Source organism: Tetrao urogallus, assembly GCF_951394365.1.
Source record: "Tetrao urogallus genome assembly, chromosome: 24".
In the NCBI taxonomy this organism is placed as follows: domain Eukaryota; kingdom Metazoa; phylum Chordata; class Aves; order Galliformes; family Phasianidae; genus Tetrao; species Tetrao urogallus.
In genome coordinates, this window is record NC_136837.1 from 4,240,685 (window position 1) to 4,257,686 (window position 17,002).

General features: G+C 56.8%; 1 protein-coding gene across 1 annotated transcript in view; it reads right to left on the reverse strand.

Annotated features, from left to right (window-relative positions):
- Nucleotides 1-786: 786 nt before the first annotated feature.
- Nucleotides 787-17,002, reverse strand: part of AHCYL1 (adenosylhomocysteinase like 1) — a gene marked incomplete at both ends in the record, with an annotated part of 18,320 nt that continues 2,104 nt past the window's right edge. The window contains 16 exons of the mRNA XM_079546471.1: nucleotides 787-793; nucleotides 842-1,001; nucleotides 1,315-1,393; nucleotides 2,432-2,500; nucleotides 3,004-3,102; nucleotides 3,186-3,280; nucleotides 3,705-3,775; nucleotides 4,264-4,352; nucleotides 5,674-5,737; nucleotides 5,865-5,981; nucleotides 6,063-6,169; nucleotides 6,986-7,080; nucleotides 7,294-7,396; nucleotides 7,631-7,731; nucleotides 8,531-8,674; nucleotides 9,194-9,305. Of these exons, the coding sequence (XP_079402597.1) occupies nucleotides 787-793; nucleotides 842-1,001; nucleotides 1,315-1,393; nucleotides 2,432-2,500; nucleotides 3,004-3,102; nucleotides 3,186-3,280; nucleotides 3,705-3,775; nucleotides 4,264-4,352; nucleotides 5,674-5,737; nucleotides 5,865-5,981; nucleotides 6,063-6,169; nucleotides 6,986-7,080; nucleotides 7,294-7,396; nucleotides 7,631-7,731; nucleotides 8,531-8,674; nucleotides 9,194-9,305 (1,512 nt within the window). The remainder of the gene's footprint in view (nucleotides 794-841; nucleotides 1,002-1,314; nucleotides 1,394-2,431; nucleotides 2,501-3,003; nucleotides 3,103-3,185; nucleotides 3,281-3,704; nucleotides 3,776-4,263; nucleotides 4,353-5,673; nucleotides 5,738-5,864; nucleotides 5,982-6,062; nucleotides 6,170-6,985; nucleotides 7,081-7,293; nucleotides 7,397-7,630; nucleotides 7,732-8,530; nucleotides 8,675-9,193; nucleotides 9,306-17,002) is intronic.

Consider the following 17,002-nt stretch of genomic DNA (forward strand, 5'->3'; position numbering starts at 1 on the left):
TAGAGCCTAAACTCCACGGCCGGACACATCGCCCCTCTTTAAGGAGCAAAACAAAAAGGGAAAAGAGGAAAAGAAAGAAAAGAAACAAAGATATGTTTTCAACTCAAATTAAGGTGCAGTTTGGCTAGAAAACAAAACAAAACAAAAAAACAACTAAGAGAGATGAGGATGACGCTGGGTTAAGTGACCCCCATCCGAATTCAGATTAGCACCCTGAAACAGTGAGCTCCCCAGAGCCGGCCAGCAACCGAACGGGGGACCTCGGCCAGGTGGGACGGTCACCTATTCGCGAGGTGGCCAGCAGGTGCCACTCTGCTCCCGAGCAGAGCGAGGAGCATTGAACTAGCAGCTAAAACTGGGCTCTTTAAGGCAATTTAGAAGTTGCAGATAATCCACACAAAGAAAGAAAACGTTAAGGTAAGGTAGAAGAGCATCTCCGGATCTGCAGATATCTCGGAGAAGGTTAAAAACAAAGACAAATTGCCCTTCACACAGCAGGAGAGCGAATCAGGCTGGGAGCCACCAGCGGCCTCAGCCACATGGAAGCAGGGAGATCCCAGGCTCTGTGCTGAGATCACAGAGATGCGACCACATAGGAGGGTGAAAATGAGAAGGAAAAAACAGAAGCGACCTTAAAATCACAGCGGTCAATGTAAAAACAGGGTTCCTTGTTGGTTAAAAGAAGAAAAGAGAAGAAAAAAAAAAGTGAACCAAAATGAAATGATCTTTAAAAATAATCTCCCTAATGTTGCCTTGTGTGGTCTGGTCCTTCATAGGTATGGTCCATCAGTATCTGGAAGAGAAGGGATGGGACAGTGAGGCTGAGGGACGCAGCTCCCACCTGCACAAGAGCGACCGAGCCTCCAGCAAAGGCGCCGACCTGTAATAGTTGGGTTTGAAAGGCCCGTTTTTGTTGAGTCCCAGGTATTTCGCCTGATCGTCCGTCAGTTCCGTCAGGTGGGCGTCGAAGGAAGGCAGGTGCAAGCTGGCAACGTATTCATCTGGGGAACAGGAGAGGGGACTCAGCACACAGCAGGAGGGGGGGCCTGAGAGGCTGTCCTGGCCCTCTGCACCCGATGGAGCCCTGCGCCCCAAAAGGTGGATGGGAACCCTGCAGGGTGAGGGACGCCCGCAGCACTGCGGAACAGAAACAGAAAGACCCGCGGGCGTTTTGGGGGTCACCCTCCCCAAACTCATCCCCTCCCATCGGAGGTTTTGTTCAGCCCACCTCTCACTTTGTCCTTACATCCAAAACCTCTGCCCCGTATCAACCAGTGCAGGAAGCAGCTCGGAGAGGGCAGCTCCTTCACTCACCCATCTTCTTGGGCAGCAGGTACACGTCCTGTTTGTAGCGGCCCTCGGGAGCGTTGTACAGCTCAATCAGAGCCAGAGCCTGCAGACATCACAGTGGGGTGAGGGACAGCCGGGACACACAGCACAAAGCTCCCGCGGATGGAGGTAAGGATTTGGAAGCCCGAGGGAGGGGTGAGCACTTCCCAAATGCCCCCAAGGATGCACTTCCAGCCCTTTCCACCTCTCAGGAGCCTGCTGGCACAGGGGAGGACTGCAGGGGTTGGAGATGAGAGGTCAGCTGCCCTGGTGGCAGCACTGGGGAAAACCACAGCGTGAGAGTGAAGGAAAAGGGAGCAGCTCTAATTCTAAGCCCGAAATGTGAGGCTGCTGCACCACGTGGGAACGGACTGCTTGCTCTGAGCTGGAGGCAGAGCTCCAAAACCCACAGCTTCTCCCTCAGCAGGAATAAAACTGCATCTCCCCCAAGCGCCAGCTCAGACAGCTGAGAGCCAGATCCGAAACACAGCTCCCATCCCTATCAGTTTGCACAGCGAGGAAAAGAAAACCTCCCCCCCACCAAAGTGAGCGCCCTCCCCTCCTTCACAGAGGTGGGCTCAGCCCTGCAGTTTCCTCCCACCCACTGCAGCCAATGCTGAGCACACATCGCACGGCTCGGCCAGATTTAATCATCTTTTTCTTTGAAAAGGTGGAGTCGGGGCAAACAGAGCAGGGCTCAGCCGTGTCCGCCCAGCTGAGGCAGTGCTGATGCTCAAAAGCAGTTTAACCACTGACTCCCAGATCCCCAAAACTCCCTCTTGTTGTTGTGACTTGGAAATCAGTCGTCTCAAGACGGAACAAGGCCTGGCTTGGAAGTAAGCTTAAACCTGTGCTCAGGAAGCTCTCTGCTTGCTTACTGCACAGCAGGAACCCTCAGAGCAAAGCCAGGCTCGTTTAAAAGCTACCTCCCAACTTCACGCCATCGTTAACCACAGCCCAGCCAAGAGGTGGCGGCTCCGTCTGGCGCCAGCGATCCCAAGCATCCAACTGTGTGTTCCCTGCTTCTTCCAAAACATCCCCACCCCAAAGCTTGTGCAAGACCCCGCAGCATCCCAACCCCCCCCCCCCCCAGGCTACGGACCTGAGTGGTGGCTGTGATAGAGAGCACGAAAGTGGGAACCGTGGAGCAGCTCAGGTTGAGAAGACGGCCCTAAAGACAGCAGGAGAGGGGTGCTGAGAGCTGAGCGTGTGAAACAAATCGAATCTGGAGACAGGATTCACCTCTGTCTCTCTGTCCCTCCCTGGGGCTGGGGACAACCACAGGGCAGTGATTCAAGAGCTATCCACAGGACCAGAGTGCCCACGCTCTGCCTTAGCTTAGTTTCCACCCCACCCCTCAGCTTTGGGGAATGGACATTCTGTGGTTGCTAGCAACTGGGAGTCTCCTGCTGCTCCAGGAGTGGGAAGAGGAGACAACCAACCCCCCGTTTGCCAGGTGGGAAGCCCTGTAAAAGCTGGATGCACAGGGTGTTTGGCTGACAGGGATGGCACCTCTGTGGCTGCACGTGGGATGTGACACCTCCTCTGCCTCAAGGATAATAATAATAATAAAAAGCCATCGAGAAACCCCTTTGCTGAGCTCTCCCAGGGGCACCTCCCTTTCCAATTCTGACCCTGAGAGATTTCCTGGTGGACGCACAGCTCCCAGCACACCTCAGCCAGCAGCACCACCCTCTTCCCATCCGGCCAGATGACGTGGTCCACTTGGGATCTGACCCTCTCCCAGGTCAGCTCGGGGGTCCGGAGGCTGGTCTGCAGGCAGGATGGAGAGGCTGGAATCACCAAGGGGCGACCATGGGGCAGGCAGGGGCAGCAGGGGCAGCAGGGACGCTCACCACATCGATTTCCGTGTTGGAGTGGCCCATGTTGCACACGATGCAGCTGTTCTTCATGCGATCCAGGTGTTCTCTGGTCACCACGTTCTTGTTTCCTGCAGGCAGGGCAGAGATGAACCCGAGGCAGTGGGAATATAAACCCTCACATTCCTCCTTCCCTGCACTCGGGGGAAGGAATCGCAGCTTGGGGTAACGTCATTCTCCTGGCTGATCACAGAAAAACACGTGCTGAGTGCTGCCTCTGCTCCCACCAGGGGCCAGGAGAGCCCAAAAACCCTTTGAGGCCCGATGGCTTTGATGTCCCCCTTCCCAGGGGCTGAGGAAGACTGCGGTCAAACTGAAGGCTGGGAGTGAAGAGGAAAAGCTCTCCTAAAGAGAGCAGCTTTTGCCAGCGTAAAATGAGGGACTCCTGGCAGCAAAGCATCCATCCTGATGGCTACAGAGCCCCTGAGACACCGCTGGGGAAGGAGCACTGCTCAGCCTGCAGCAAAGCTCACCCAGGACCCCCTCCCTCCCTACCTGTGCAGGTAATGACGACGTCGACCTGACGGATCACTTCACTCAGCTTCACCACCCGAAATCCATCCATGCTGGCGAGAAAGGGGGACAGGAAGCACAATAAGGAGGAGAAGCCTGGTTCCTCTCTGCCTTAGGCCAGAGGGGATCTCAGTCCTACGCTGCTGGAGCAGCTCTGAATCACTCCCGGCAGCAGCCAGGCTGTCCTTCCACACCCCCAGAGATGCCAGATGCGAGTGGAAGGGCTGTGCAAAGGATCTGGCATCAAAACCTGCTCTCACAATGCTGTGGGAGCTGGGGATGTATGAAACGCTCTGCCAGCCCTGCAGGAATGCTTACAGCAGTCTTCCAAGGCAGCTGGCTGCGGCAGCCTACTGCCTGGTATCCCACCACTGAACAAGCCCTGAAACTGCCCTGGTCCTTCCCCATCACACCCCAAAGAGATGAATACTCTCTGAGCTTAGCCACAGATCCTCCTGGCTCTGTTTCAGCCTCTCTGAGGGTTTGCAGGAGGCCAGAGAGCAGAGGAAGAGACGTTACATGTTGGTTGTGAACATCTCACCAGGCTTGAAGGGCGCAGATGGGGTCGATCTCCGTGACGTAGACGATCGCTCCCAGGGCTTTCAGAGCAGCACAGCATCCCTTGCCAACCTGCCAAGGCAAAGCGTTGATGTGAAGACAAAAGCAGGGTGCACCAAGTGCTAAAATCCCTCCCCCAAAACATCCTGAGCGTTTCCCCAGCTGCGCCCTGGAAGCCTCAGCCTGAGGGCAGGAGCAGCTGAGCGAGGCACAATTCCACTTGTTGGGCACCACGTGCTCAGCTCCCCTCCAGCACACCACCAGCTGGCAGGAGCTTCCAAACCACTCCACTCACAGTCAGCACAGCTTGCATAAGCCTTTGCTTCCCCCTGCTGCCTTTAAACCATGGGGTTTCCTGCACTGATGGGGGAACAGATCCTCCACCTCATGCTCCCAGCATCAGCATGGGGAAGCAGAACTCCTATAACAGTGACTCAAGTCCTCTCTCTCCACTACAAAATGACACAGAAGCTCGTCAGCAAAGCCCTTTTCTCGGTGCCATTTACCCATGCTGACACCTGATAGACTCCATGTGCCCATAATCAGCCCTGTTTTGGGGGCACCTCGTGCTACCAGGTAAGAAACACCACCAGACACTCCTGCTTATCACCCAGCTCCAACTGGGTGAAAATGGCCAGAAAGGGCAAACTGGGACATCAACCCACATCCCAATGGTGAACCAGCGAGGGTGGAAAGGCTTCCTCAGTCTGCAGAACTGCAGTAAATGTCAGGAGAGGCCCCTGAGACAACAACTCTCAGCATAACTCATGGCTGGAGAGGCACACAGCACCACGGAGAGCCTGGGAGAGAGCCAGCACAGCTTCTCAGTCGAGCAGAGCTGAGCTCCATTGGTGTCTAAATAAATTAGGAAGCGTGTTCCTGCTGGGAAGAGCATTTGCAGCTACTGCCAGGCCCTCTGCAGCATGGGAAGATGAACACCCACACAGACAGCGCACAGATGGAGGGAAGGTGGCAGCTCCCAGCTCTGCGCTCTTCCAGGGCAGAATCATTTACAAGCTCGTGGTTCAACCTCCCCCTGCCAGAACATCATCCACCAGCAAGAGGCAGCCTGCCCTTCGCCTCCTGTGCCACAGGCTCAGCGACAGCCGGGCTGCGTGCTGAACTGGAGCCAGGCACAGCAGATGGGGGCACCCATGGGTAGTTATCATTCAGGCCAGCGTTCCTAGCAACTGTTGGATTTGCAGCTCAGCTGATCTGCAGGCAAACTGGGCAATGTGATGCTTGCTCTCCACCCTCCCGGCGGGCTCGAGCGAGACGTCTCTCCTGACAGCTCCCCAGATCCGATTTCCTCTATCAATCAAACGTGAGCAGGGAAGGGGCAGGACACTGAGCTAAGGGAAAGGATGGCTGGGGGGAGGCTCATGAAACTCACCTCCCCATAGCCACAAACCACCACTTGCTTCCCTCCAAACATCACATCTGTGGTCCTCTTCAGGCTGGAGGACAGAGAGAGACCTGCTTTGGGACCGGTCAGGCACACAGCAAAGGGCCCCAAAACCAGGTCCTGCAAACGCACAGCGAGGGCAGAGCAGCCCTGGGGATGGGGACAAGGGCTGCACTCACCCGTCCAGGATGGACTCCCGACAGCAATACAGGTTGTCAAATTTCTGTTTGGTCACAGAGTCGTTCACATTCATGGCCGGCACGCAGAGCTTCCCAGCTTTGGAGAGCTGGTACAGCCTGCAAGAGGACAGAGGCAGGTCAGAGCAGACAGCAGCAACCCGACGAGAGATCTTCAGATCAGCCTTCCCAAACCCCTACCTGTGCACACCGGTCACGCTCTCCTCCACAATCCCTCGGATCTTCTTGAATATGTTGGGGTACTTCTTATAAACCCAATGGGTCAGATCCCCACCATCATCCAGTATCTGGAGGAAGAGCACGGGGCAGTCAAGCTTTCCACCAGGAGAAACACTTGCAGGGGATGGAGGGGGGGGGATACAGAGAGATGGAGAGCATCTGCAGGCACTGCTGGAGAGCTGCCTGTGGGCCAGGACTCCTGGGTCCTCCTGGTTGCTTCAGGGGCCCCCTCTGAAAGGGAGGATTTTGTACCCTGTGTGGAGCCAATGGATCCTAACAGGTTTTTTGTGTCCCTGCTACTGTTTTGCAGCCTGGAAACGCAGCCACAGGCAGCACTAACTGAACAGCCTGAGGTCAGAAGGAAGCTACAGCATTCGTGCCCCATAAGCGAACAGCTGAGAGGAAAGGCTGCAGGAGCTGTCAGTCCTGTGCCACATGCTCTCACATCATCTGTGACCACAGACCCCAAGCCAAGGCAGTGAGAGGCATCATCTGCTTTCAGCAAGGCAATAGAGCCCTCAGAAACCCCTGCAGATGGGGTCTGTGTCAAGAGAGGAGCAGTCAGGGCAGCTCCCACAGGGAAACAGGTCTCGTGGCTTCCTGACTCGCTGACAGGCTCCAGCAGGAGATGCTCCCATGCCATCGTGCTGTACAGCTCAGGGCACTGCAGCTCCCACAGCCATCACAGTGACCCCCAGCCCAGCTCCAGCTGCCATTCTCCACGACCCCCACGATTTTGGCACGGACTCAAAGGCCTTTACGACACCAGCAGGTGCCCAGGCACATCGGCAGGCTCCTAAGAACAGCCCCAGGGAGGGGAGGGTGAGGAGCCCCCAGTGACGGCTCCACAGAGGAAGTGGAAGGGCTGGAAGAAGGCTCGTTACCATGTTAGCCTGCCAGCCATCTACGTTAACACAGCGGTCAATGCACCACCAGAAGTCATCCTCTGACTCTCCCTTCCAGGCAAATACGGCAACACCTAGAAGGAGAAGAGGAGCATCCTTGGCACCCGCTGAGTTTGGCACAACTTTCTGCTTGGGAAAACCCCAGCCAAGGAGAACCACGCAGGGACCAAAGCCCAGGATCTCACCTACATATCCATCCCTAAAAGATATCGGGTCCGAGCCTTTCCTGAAACGGGGCTGAGAGAGGGACTGGAAGGGATGCTGCCCCACGGGTCAGCAGCACTCACCTGCTTCTGCCAAGGCAGCTGCCACCTCGTTCTGGGTGGAGTAGATGTTGCAGGCAGACCAGCGGCACTGCGCCCCCAATGCACACAGCGTCTCAATCAGCACCTGTGGGACAGAGGGCTGAGCAGGGAGGGCCCAGCACAGCCTGCTGCAGTGCACAGCCAGGGATGGAGCAGGGGGAGCGGCTCCGACAAACGTTGCCCAGGGAAAATGCAGGCAGCAGAACCTCTGTGAGAGGTTGCCAGGAATGCGGAGGGGCCTTCAGCAATTCCCCCATGGAGGAGAGTGGGGAAAAGGTGGCTTTTCCCACCTTGGATGCCCAAATAAGAAGCCACTCACCGCAGTCTGTGCTGTAATGTGTGTACAGCCTACGATTTTAGCTCCGGCCAAAGGTTTCTCCCCTTGAGCTCGCTTCCTGAGTGAAATCAGAGCAGACATGTCTGCAAAAGGAACGCAGGGGTTTTAATGATGGCTTTTAATGATGGCTTTACTCCAGGGTGGGAGCCCTTTCTGCCAGATCTCCTCCCCTCTCAAGGGTCTCGCAGGACACATCCGGTCCCATTGCTCTCGCCACAGTCACTGTGCAGCCAGGGAGAAACCTCCCTGCCTCTGCTCTGACAGCTCTGTCCAAACTGGCATCAGGACACCAGCACCATCTGTCCCTTGGCAAAGCCACGGGGACACAGCACCTCCCAGGCACGTATGAAGGGGGTGTGGGGTGGGTGCTGCCCAGGGCAAGCACCAGGGCGCCCCCATTAAGGGCAGCCACCAGCCTCACAGCAGGATCACGTCAATAAGAAACACCTAAAGATGGAAACAGTGCCGCCGTACCTCGAAAGAGCTGCTCTAAATGGCTCTGTACCCTTCTCTGGCTTTGGTAGCTTGTGTCTAAAAGGAGCCTGGAAGCAAAGTTACCCAATCAGAAGGGTAACTCAGCTTTCCACCAGCCACAAGGGAAGAGGCCGAGACAGTTTTAGCGTCTCCAAAGGAGCTGCAAGATCCTCTCCCACTGAGGCTCCCCATCCAAAACCCCAGGAACACACAGAGCCCTGCTGTCGCTCAAAAACAAATGCAACCTATCGTTCATGCTTGCTGTTGCATTTAGCTCTTCCCCACATCGCGTGCTGATCTGTGGAGGGACAAGAAGGCACTGGAGGCACCCGAGACCACGAGGAGAGTTGTGGGAACCCCCTTGGCTCAGCACCCAGAGCCCCTCAGACCCCCACAGCCCCCCCTCACCTTGCTCAGCGATCTCAATCTCCCGGCGTCCAAACTCTGCCTGCTTGATGTTCTTCACGCAGAAGTTGCTGCTGCCTTTGGAGTTGGTTTGCTGCTTCTCACGGGGAGACACCTCATCGTCAGAGCTGTCTGTGTAGGAGGCAGCTAAAGCCAGCAGAGGAACGCGTGTCACCCCCAGTCCTGGTGCTCTCTGCCCCGTTTTGCTTCCTGGCTTTCATGCACGCCTGCTTATGGCTCAGACTACAAATCTCACAAGGAAAATCCTTGTCCATAAGGAATCTGGCACTCTCACTCTTGAAAACAACTCAGTGCTGAGTGATCATAGAGTCATAGAATGGCCTGGGTTGAAAAGGCCCACAGTGCTCATTCAGTTCCAACCCCCTGCTACGTGCAGGGTCACCAACCAGCAGCCCAGGCTGCCCAGAGCCACATTCAGAGCCAGGCCTTGAATGCCTGCAGGGATGGGGCATCCACAGTTTCCTTGGGACACACTGTGTGATGCACTGAAGCCCAACTATGAGAACGAATGAGGCTGACTTAGCAGAATACAAACCTCCCAGAACCCCAGAACCACCCTTTACACCTCAGAGCACAGCCCAGCAATACAGAGCATCCTGAAACCAATGCCACAGCGGCACTGCCAGCAGCCCTGGGGTCACCTACCAGAGCTGTAGCTGTCAGTGGAAGACTGCGAGATGGAGCGGGACAGGGAGCGGCGGCCGGTCTTGGTTGGGAACTTGGTGAACTCCTGCATGTCATCTGCAAACTGGATTTGCTGAGAGATGCAAAGGAAGAGAAAGTGCTAAGTGAGCCCGTGCTCCTTCAGGCAACTCATCTGTTGTGGCCACACGGGCCCAGGGCTCCTTGCAGTGTGCTGCTGTCACAGAACTGAGCGCTACCAAACGTACCCAGCATTGCTCCGTGGCTGCAGGCACCCAAATCAGAACCTCCTTTTCTGCCTCCTCATATCCCTGCCACCAGAATTTCATAGCAGATTTGGTGCCTAACAGCCGAGATCAAAGCAAAGAGCCTTGGAACATCCCCTCTGGCTCCAAGAACACTGGTGTGCTCCTGCAGGGCAAGCACTGTGCAGCCCTCTGGCCGAGCCCTGGGTGGCTGAGGTCCCCACGCAGCTCCATCAGCATCAGCCCCTCCGTCACCAATTCTGCTGTTTCTGCCCAAAAACACAGCACTGACAGAGCTGGTCCCAGCACCAGCTGCGATCCTGGCACTCCTATCTCCTTTCCCAGGTTAAAAACAAGGCACGTCCTTCCAAAACCCACACTAAGAGCTGGGGGGGGAGAAAACCAGCGAGGGAACATTTCAACAAAACGCAGTTGACACTGCATTGACTTTCAATCTCCTGCTTGTTACAGATGTTTCCATTGGAAGAGATGCCCTCCAACAGCTCTTCCTCCCTCCTGGTTCGGCCAGAGGCAACTCAGGGCTCCATCAGCCTCAAAGAAGGGGCAAAACAGCCCCAAAGTGCCTCTGCTCAGCCAGCAACAGCCCCACTGCTCCTGTAAGAGCTGCATTCAAGGCAATGAGGAAAAGAGCCCCAGGGCCTCCCTGGCTTGCTGACAGGGGACAGGACTCCCACCCTGCTGACAAAGAGCCCCAGCGCGGTCTCTTCCCTCTGATGGTCACTGCAGGATTTAATTTTGGCACTTTAATAAGGATGAGACCTCATTGCAAGGAGTATCGTTAACAGCATCCCCATGGGCATAGGAAACCTCCAGAAAAGCCCTGAAGAGATCAGCACAGAGGCCTCAAGGAGGGGGTTTCCATGCCATTGCAATCCCCAAAAGCTCTGATGTGGCAAGCAGGCTCTGAGAGCAGAAGAATGAAGCTATTTAGCTGAGCCATCCATCCCAGACAGGAGGAACCCGGCAGAGGACGGCTGCGTGCTGCTGGGGCTGTTTGCATGGCTGGGAGGACTGGGAATCTCCATGGAGTTTGCAGCTTTGGATTTGCAAAATCCTTTCAGGTTGCTCAGTGCAGAGGGAGGAGGAACGCGAAGGTGTCCCAGCTCACAGGAGAGCTCAGAGGTGTGGGACCACATCCAGCAAGCAGTGCCAGGTGCTCAGCAGCCGCATCCTGGGGGGGACACTGCCTTCCCCACCGAGGAATGACGCTGCCAGGCCCTGCTCAAGGCCTGCTGCTTGGCTCCAGCTTACCAAAGAGAGCCCAAAGATGGCTGTGCCATTCCTGCAGCAGCACAGTGCGCTTCCAGGTGGAAAGCAGAGCAGCAACGCCGCCAGCACAGCACCACTCCCAGCCCATCCCTCTGGCAACCTGTCAGAGCAGAGGGTGTAAACATGCCCCCATCAGACAGCTGCTGACATTAAACCAGCTTAAAAACCCGAGCCGAGGTGTTTTCTCTATCTCAGGAAAAGTGTTCCAGGAAAAAGGTGAACCCAGGAGATAAAACAGCGCAGACAACACAGTCTGGTGCTGCAGCACAGGCAGCAGGCACGTGTCAGCTCACAGCTTGGGCACCCAGTGCACGGCAGCCCGAGGTGTAACACCTCCCTGTGGATGGCAAACAGGAGATGCATGGGCTGAGAGTGGGGATGGGGCTGTGCTTCACCACCACCATCCCCACTGACGCACGCAGCAGCAGCTCCGAGGCACGGCAAGCTCCCACTGCTTGGAGCAGCAGCTCCGGGAACTGGGTTTGAACCAAGGGAAAAAGAAACATCACTGCTAAGGAAACAGAGTGCTGAATTAACCACAGTAATCCCCACTGTGGCTTTAGCAGAGCTCATCTGAACCGTGCAGCTTAGCAAAATCTGCCCCATCTAAAATTATCGCCCAACGCAGCTTCTGACCCGAGCCTGCTTGGCACGTCAGGACTGCAGCACTGGGTGGGCACTGCTGCATTACAGCAAGGCCAAAATCCCCCAATCCCTCAGCACGGAGCAGGGCTGGGATGGATGGAGCTGGACAGGGTGGGGGGTGAAAGCTGCGTGCCTGTGAGCAGCAAGCATCGTGCCGAGCTCCAGCCTGGGAGCGCAGGGCTCAGCGAGCTGCCCTGGAGGAAAACACCAGGACCTGAGGTCTGCCTGCCAAGTTTCAGCCCAGCTGTGCTGCCCGCCAACCACACACCAACTCAATCGCACCTGATGAGGCTGAAGTACATTTCCTCCCCTTGCAAAACACAGCGCGGCTGCGGCTCCCACCCCAACGCTCCCCAGCATCTGGGAGAAGCCGTGGACCGCAGCCACCACCTTGAGCACACGGTGCACCCACGCTGCGTGACTCAGCGGGAGCCAGCTCTGAGCTCCGTGCGAGGCAAGGAGGTGACCCACCTAAAGCAACTCAAGGCAGCCAACCCCCGTTTAGCATCACCCCAAAGCTGGGAGGCGGTCGGCAGCTGCCCACACCGCAGCACCCCTCCTGCAACCTGCCTTCAGCCCCTTGCTTTGTCGTTCCCATGCATTCAGGCAGCCTGTGCCTTCCATCCCAGCACCCACCCCCTTCAGCAGCCCAGCACCCAGCTGCTGGCAGGGCACGCAGAGCTCTGCAGGCCTGGAGGTGGGCAGCTTCCGATGCCCAGGCAGTTACCTGTGCAGAAATCCCACTGTGCAGTTTGCTCTGGGGAAGCCGTGGCTGTGTTCTCATGCACAGCTTCGCCCCGCCGTGCTGCTGAGTTTGGACATTTCTAAACGACAATTGTTCTAATTCATTTCTTTTCAGCGGCGTTCAGTTCAATGTGGCAGGAAGGAAGGGAAAAGGCACCCCAGGGGCTGAGGCCTCTCCAGTCACACAGCAGCCAAGGGGAAGAAAAAAAAAAAAAAGACGAAAAAAGAGGGAAAAACACAACCACAACCAACACAGCGTGAGGCTTTTCTTATTTTCTAGGTCAAAAAGAAGAGCAGAGCAGCAGGTTTGCTCAGGACAGCCCCCCGGAGAGGGGACAACTCCTTCTGGGCTCTGATCCTGCAGCCACCCGTCCAGAGAGGCCCTGGAGATGCTGCTGGGGAGCACAGCCACAGTTGCTGGCAGCAGCCCCAGGCAGGCAGTGCTGTCCTCAGCCCCACTCTGCCCTACTTGCAAGCTGACCAAATGCAGCTCCCGCAGCCTCCCCGAGGACAGCAGCATCCACAGTGGGAGCAGGGACCCATCCAGGGGCAAAGATGCTGCTCAGGACTCAACCAAACGTGTGCGGTTTTGGGATAGAAGTCACGAAGGCAGCTATGGGTGTTTTTGGGCACCTACTCTGCCAGGTTACCCAACCCCAGGGGCATTTCTAGCCTGCATTGCCCAAGGAATGAGGCACATGGGGACACAGGGGTCAGCTGCCAGCCTGACCTCTCACCACCCCAAGCTCCAAACCAGCACCCAGGGGAGGTTTGGAGAAAGGCTTCAGGTGCACATTTGGCCCTGTGGTTTCATCCAGCCACCCCATTCTACCTCCTCCTGCCTGCCAGGTGAACCAGAACCAAGCTACAAGATGTGAGACTGCACAAGCTGGCAGGAGGCCGTGGCCAAGCTGGAGGCACAACCAGATTTCCAGCCCAAATCCACTCAGCAGCAAAGAAAAACCCCAGCCAGAGCCAGGGCAGATTTGGGACGAGATGACCTCTGATGCTCCCTTCCAGCTCCATGATTCTAGGATTCCATAATGCTATGGGCAGGGGGCTGGCATGAGCAACACCCACAGCTTTGGCCACAGCAGCAACATCAGCATCTTCTGATGATCCGCAGAGCAGCAGCCATCACATGAACAAGCAGGAGCCAGCCCTGCCCCACGCGGCAGTCACAGCTCGAGGACTTTCTCCCTGGTGACACAGCAGCTTCCCAACCCTTTGAAGCCATCCCCATGTGCTTCGGGGGGTGTGATTCGGTTCAGCTTCACGGATCAAAGAGGGATCATCTCCACAGAGCGCTGCTTCCATCCATACCTGCAGCTCAGGAAGGCAGGAGCTGCTGCCAGCAAGGCAGAGCTGAGCAGGAATCACAGCCAAACCTCAGCCTGAAACGCTCTACAGTTCCCAACAAGGAAATAAAGGGCACTGAGGTCCTGGCCAAACGAGCTGGCCGAGCCCTAACACCATCCTCCATCCTTTGCTGGCAGAGGAAAGTGCTGGGGGATGAAAAACAAAACCAGAAAGTTTCCATGAGCACAGGGGAAGGATTACAGGCTTTCAACGCACGGGAGAGGTGAAGGAACAGCAGGAAAGGAGCGGGTTCACCCCAAAGGTTTACAAGGCTGCAAAGCGCCGCGAGGTCTCGGCCACCCCACGAATCACCGAATGCTGGTGAGGGGAAAATTAAACAGAGCACGGGATTAAATAAAATCAATGCGATTTTAAGCGGCCGACTGTTAAAGAGTAACTGGGAATAATTGCTGCCTTATAAACACCTTCAGGTCAAAGGTGTGCTGCCTCCAGCAGCGGCAGAGGAAAGCTCTCCAGCAGCAGATAAGGCACCTGGTCCTTGGACTCCAGGCTTCCAGGCAGAGCATTGCTCCCTATGGGAGAGTTCCTGGAGCAGTCTGATACCAGAATCTGCACGGGCAGTGAACGCCCATCAGGTTGCAGGGTTCAACCCTTCCAAACCAGCTGGGGTTACCTGCACACCTCCTGCAGTGCAAACAGAGATTGTCGGGTCAGCCCACGCATCCCCCAGCAGAGATAGCAAGGTTTGTGGAGGGCGGATAAGGCTTGGGAACAGGGAAAGCATCACTCAGGAGGAGCCTTTTGTGGGCTCAGGGCTCTGATGGGTTTGGAGAGGGCACAAACTCACCCATCAGCCACCACTAAGAGCCCCAGCAGAACACTTTGGAGCTCGAGGGCCACAGAAATCTGTGCATCACAGCTGACAGGGAATCAACTTCAATTAAGGGCCATTTTTAAATGAAACCCAACTTCTTCCAGCCTGGAAAGGACGCAGGAACACGCAGGAGTGCTGTCAGGGGCTCGGCCAGCCCTGCTGTGCAAGCTGGCAGAAAACCCCAAACCTCTCCTAACCCAAAGCCACGAGCAGCGAGGCAGCCCAACACCCAGGCTGCCCCACCTGCCTCTGCTTCCTCCCCAGACACAGCCTGCAGAAGCCCAGGAGCACTTCAAGACTTCTTTTGGTCTTTCAACAGACCGAGCACCTCAACCCCCAGACCCAACCGTGGTCGGAAGATGCTGCATCCCAACGCCATGGCTGTAAGGGAATCAGCATCACGCAGGAGCAGAGCTGAGCCCTCCCTGGCAGCAGGATTGATTCAGTTCCATCATGGGCAGCAGGAGGGGGAAGAAGTGAACGATCCTCACGTCCTGCCCGCAGCCCAGGCTGCTGCCACCTGCACAAACCCCAGCCAGCCAAGTTGGGCAGCGCGAGCTCTGCAGGAGAAGCTGTACCCACCTCCAAAGGCAGCAGGAGCCTCACCCGAATGACAGCACAGCCTGTTTAACTAGCTGGAACGTCATGTCCCCAGCCATTGAAGTTCTTTGGCCGTCACCAACCTGAAGTAAACAGATTCTGCAGCAGCAATAAGCTCGTTACCAAGGCCACCGTATTGATCCCCAAGTGGAATTAAAAGGCGCCGTTCAAGCACGCCGCGGGGCAACTGAGGCGGTCTCCCAAAGGCAGCCCCCACCTGCAGCTGTGACAGGGGGCCCCGCCGTGATGCTGGGGACTTTCTGAGCCTCCTACAGTGGCCCCGAACCTCTGAAATCGACCCACGCTCCCAAAGTCATTGAGAAGGGGGGTGATCACGTGCTGCCGAAGCATTGGCACAAGGTCCCCTGTGGGCAGCGCTCCGTGGGACGGGCAGGAACGTCACCACGATGCTCCAGGCCGACGTGAGGCAGAGTCCCCAGATAAGCAGGCGTCGATCAAAGGGCTCAGCAGGAAGTGAAGCAAAGCCCTCTGCAAACAGCAGCGTTGCCCACAGGAAGCTCGCGATGATAATAACGAGTCCAGGCAGCCAGAAGCAAATCTCCTGGACTAAAGTGCTGCTCAAACAGCAGGGATGTGGTGCTCAGAGATTGCTGGGAGGAGCAGGGCACCGTCCTCACCTGCAAAAGCCTGGGCTGAACCGGCTGCTTATTGGCAAGGCTCACTGCCAGGCTTGCTGGCTGTTAGAGAAGGACGCCCAGCCACAGCCCCGAGCAGGGGCAGCACGAACAGGATCCAGCTTGGGCAGGGAACAACACACAGGGAAAACTGTCAGGGTCCCAAAGAAAGCATTGGTGTAGGGCTGGACCCAGCCCGATTGTGCATTTTGGGAAAGGCCTAAAGAAAACAGGGCCTTGCTGCCAGTATTCCTCCCGTGCTCCCATCGGGGCTCCCACCAGGGCCAGGAGCCCCAGAGCCCATCTGTGCACAGTTTGCACCACCAGAAGGCCAGAGCTGCTCCTGAGGAGTGCTGGGAACGGACATCCAGGCCCCTTCCTACCCCTGAAGGTCAGCAAGCGCAGTGGAAACAGCCGACCTGGCGTGCTGCAGGAGGGGGAGAATGGAGAGCGATGAAAACGACCCAAGAGCGGCTTTCACACAACCAATTACAGATGCTGTCACTTCACAGAGCACCACCAATCCCTGCTCCCAGCCCCAAGCAAAGCAGCTCAGCTCACAACACTGCATGGCTCGCCCTCGCCATGGGTCAGGGGCCCCGACTGTAGGGCACAGCAATGCGTTAGCTGCCTCCCCACTCTGAGCAAAGGCCAAATTGGCTCCGTGCTGAGCAGGAGGACCCCCCCCCCTGCTCCCCCAAACACACACACACTGGATATGGGAAGGGAAAAGTGCAGGGAGATGATAGAAGAACAGATGGCTGGGGAAGGAAGCAAGCAGCTGAGCACACAGCATCTGCTTTGAGAACCAGCAGAGGAGGTGGCCGCAGTGGGGGACAGGCACAGAGAGGCAGGCAGGATTCAGCAGCAGCCACGATGAGGGATGAAATTAAAGGCAGAGCAAAAATGAGCAGCCCTGGGAGCCGTGTCAGCACAAGGGCAGCCCCGTCCCCAGGACATGCCGAGGGGGTGCTGGGTTCCTGAGCATCACACGGCAGGGATTACAGACACGTGAGGACAGAGAGCAACAGGGCTGAAGCCCAGCACAGAAGCAGACTGCAGCAAGGTCAGGGAACACTCAAGCAGCAAAAAGCTGCAGCAGAGGCTGCTCGGGGTCCCCTGCTCCCACCTCCTGCCAGCTCCACAGCACAGCAGCGCCGTGTCCCATCGCACGGCTCTGCAGGGCTGCAGCACCAACCCCAGCACGCAGCGCTGGAGCTCATTCCACGTTCACTGCATGAATAAGCAGATCTGTCTGCAGAGGGGGAGAGCGTCCGTCTGTCCGCCAGCGCCCGAGCGTGAAGGTGCCTGCATGCAGCTCACGGCAGATGGGTGACAAACAGGGACAAAGCATGCAAAGCTCCCCCTGTTCTTCCCCCCCCCATCTTCCCCCCAGCTCAAGGGCACACAGCACAGCCGGGAGCTCAGGGCTGCAGCAACCAGCTGAGACAGGCTGGGA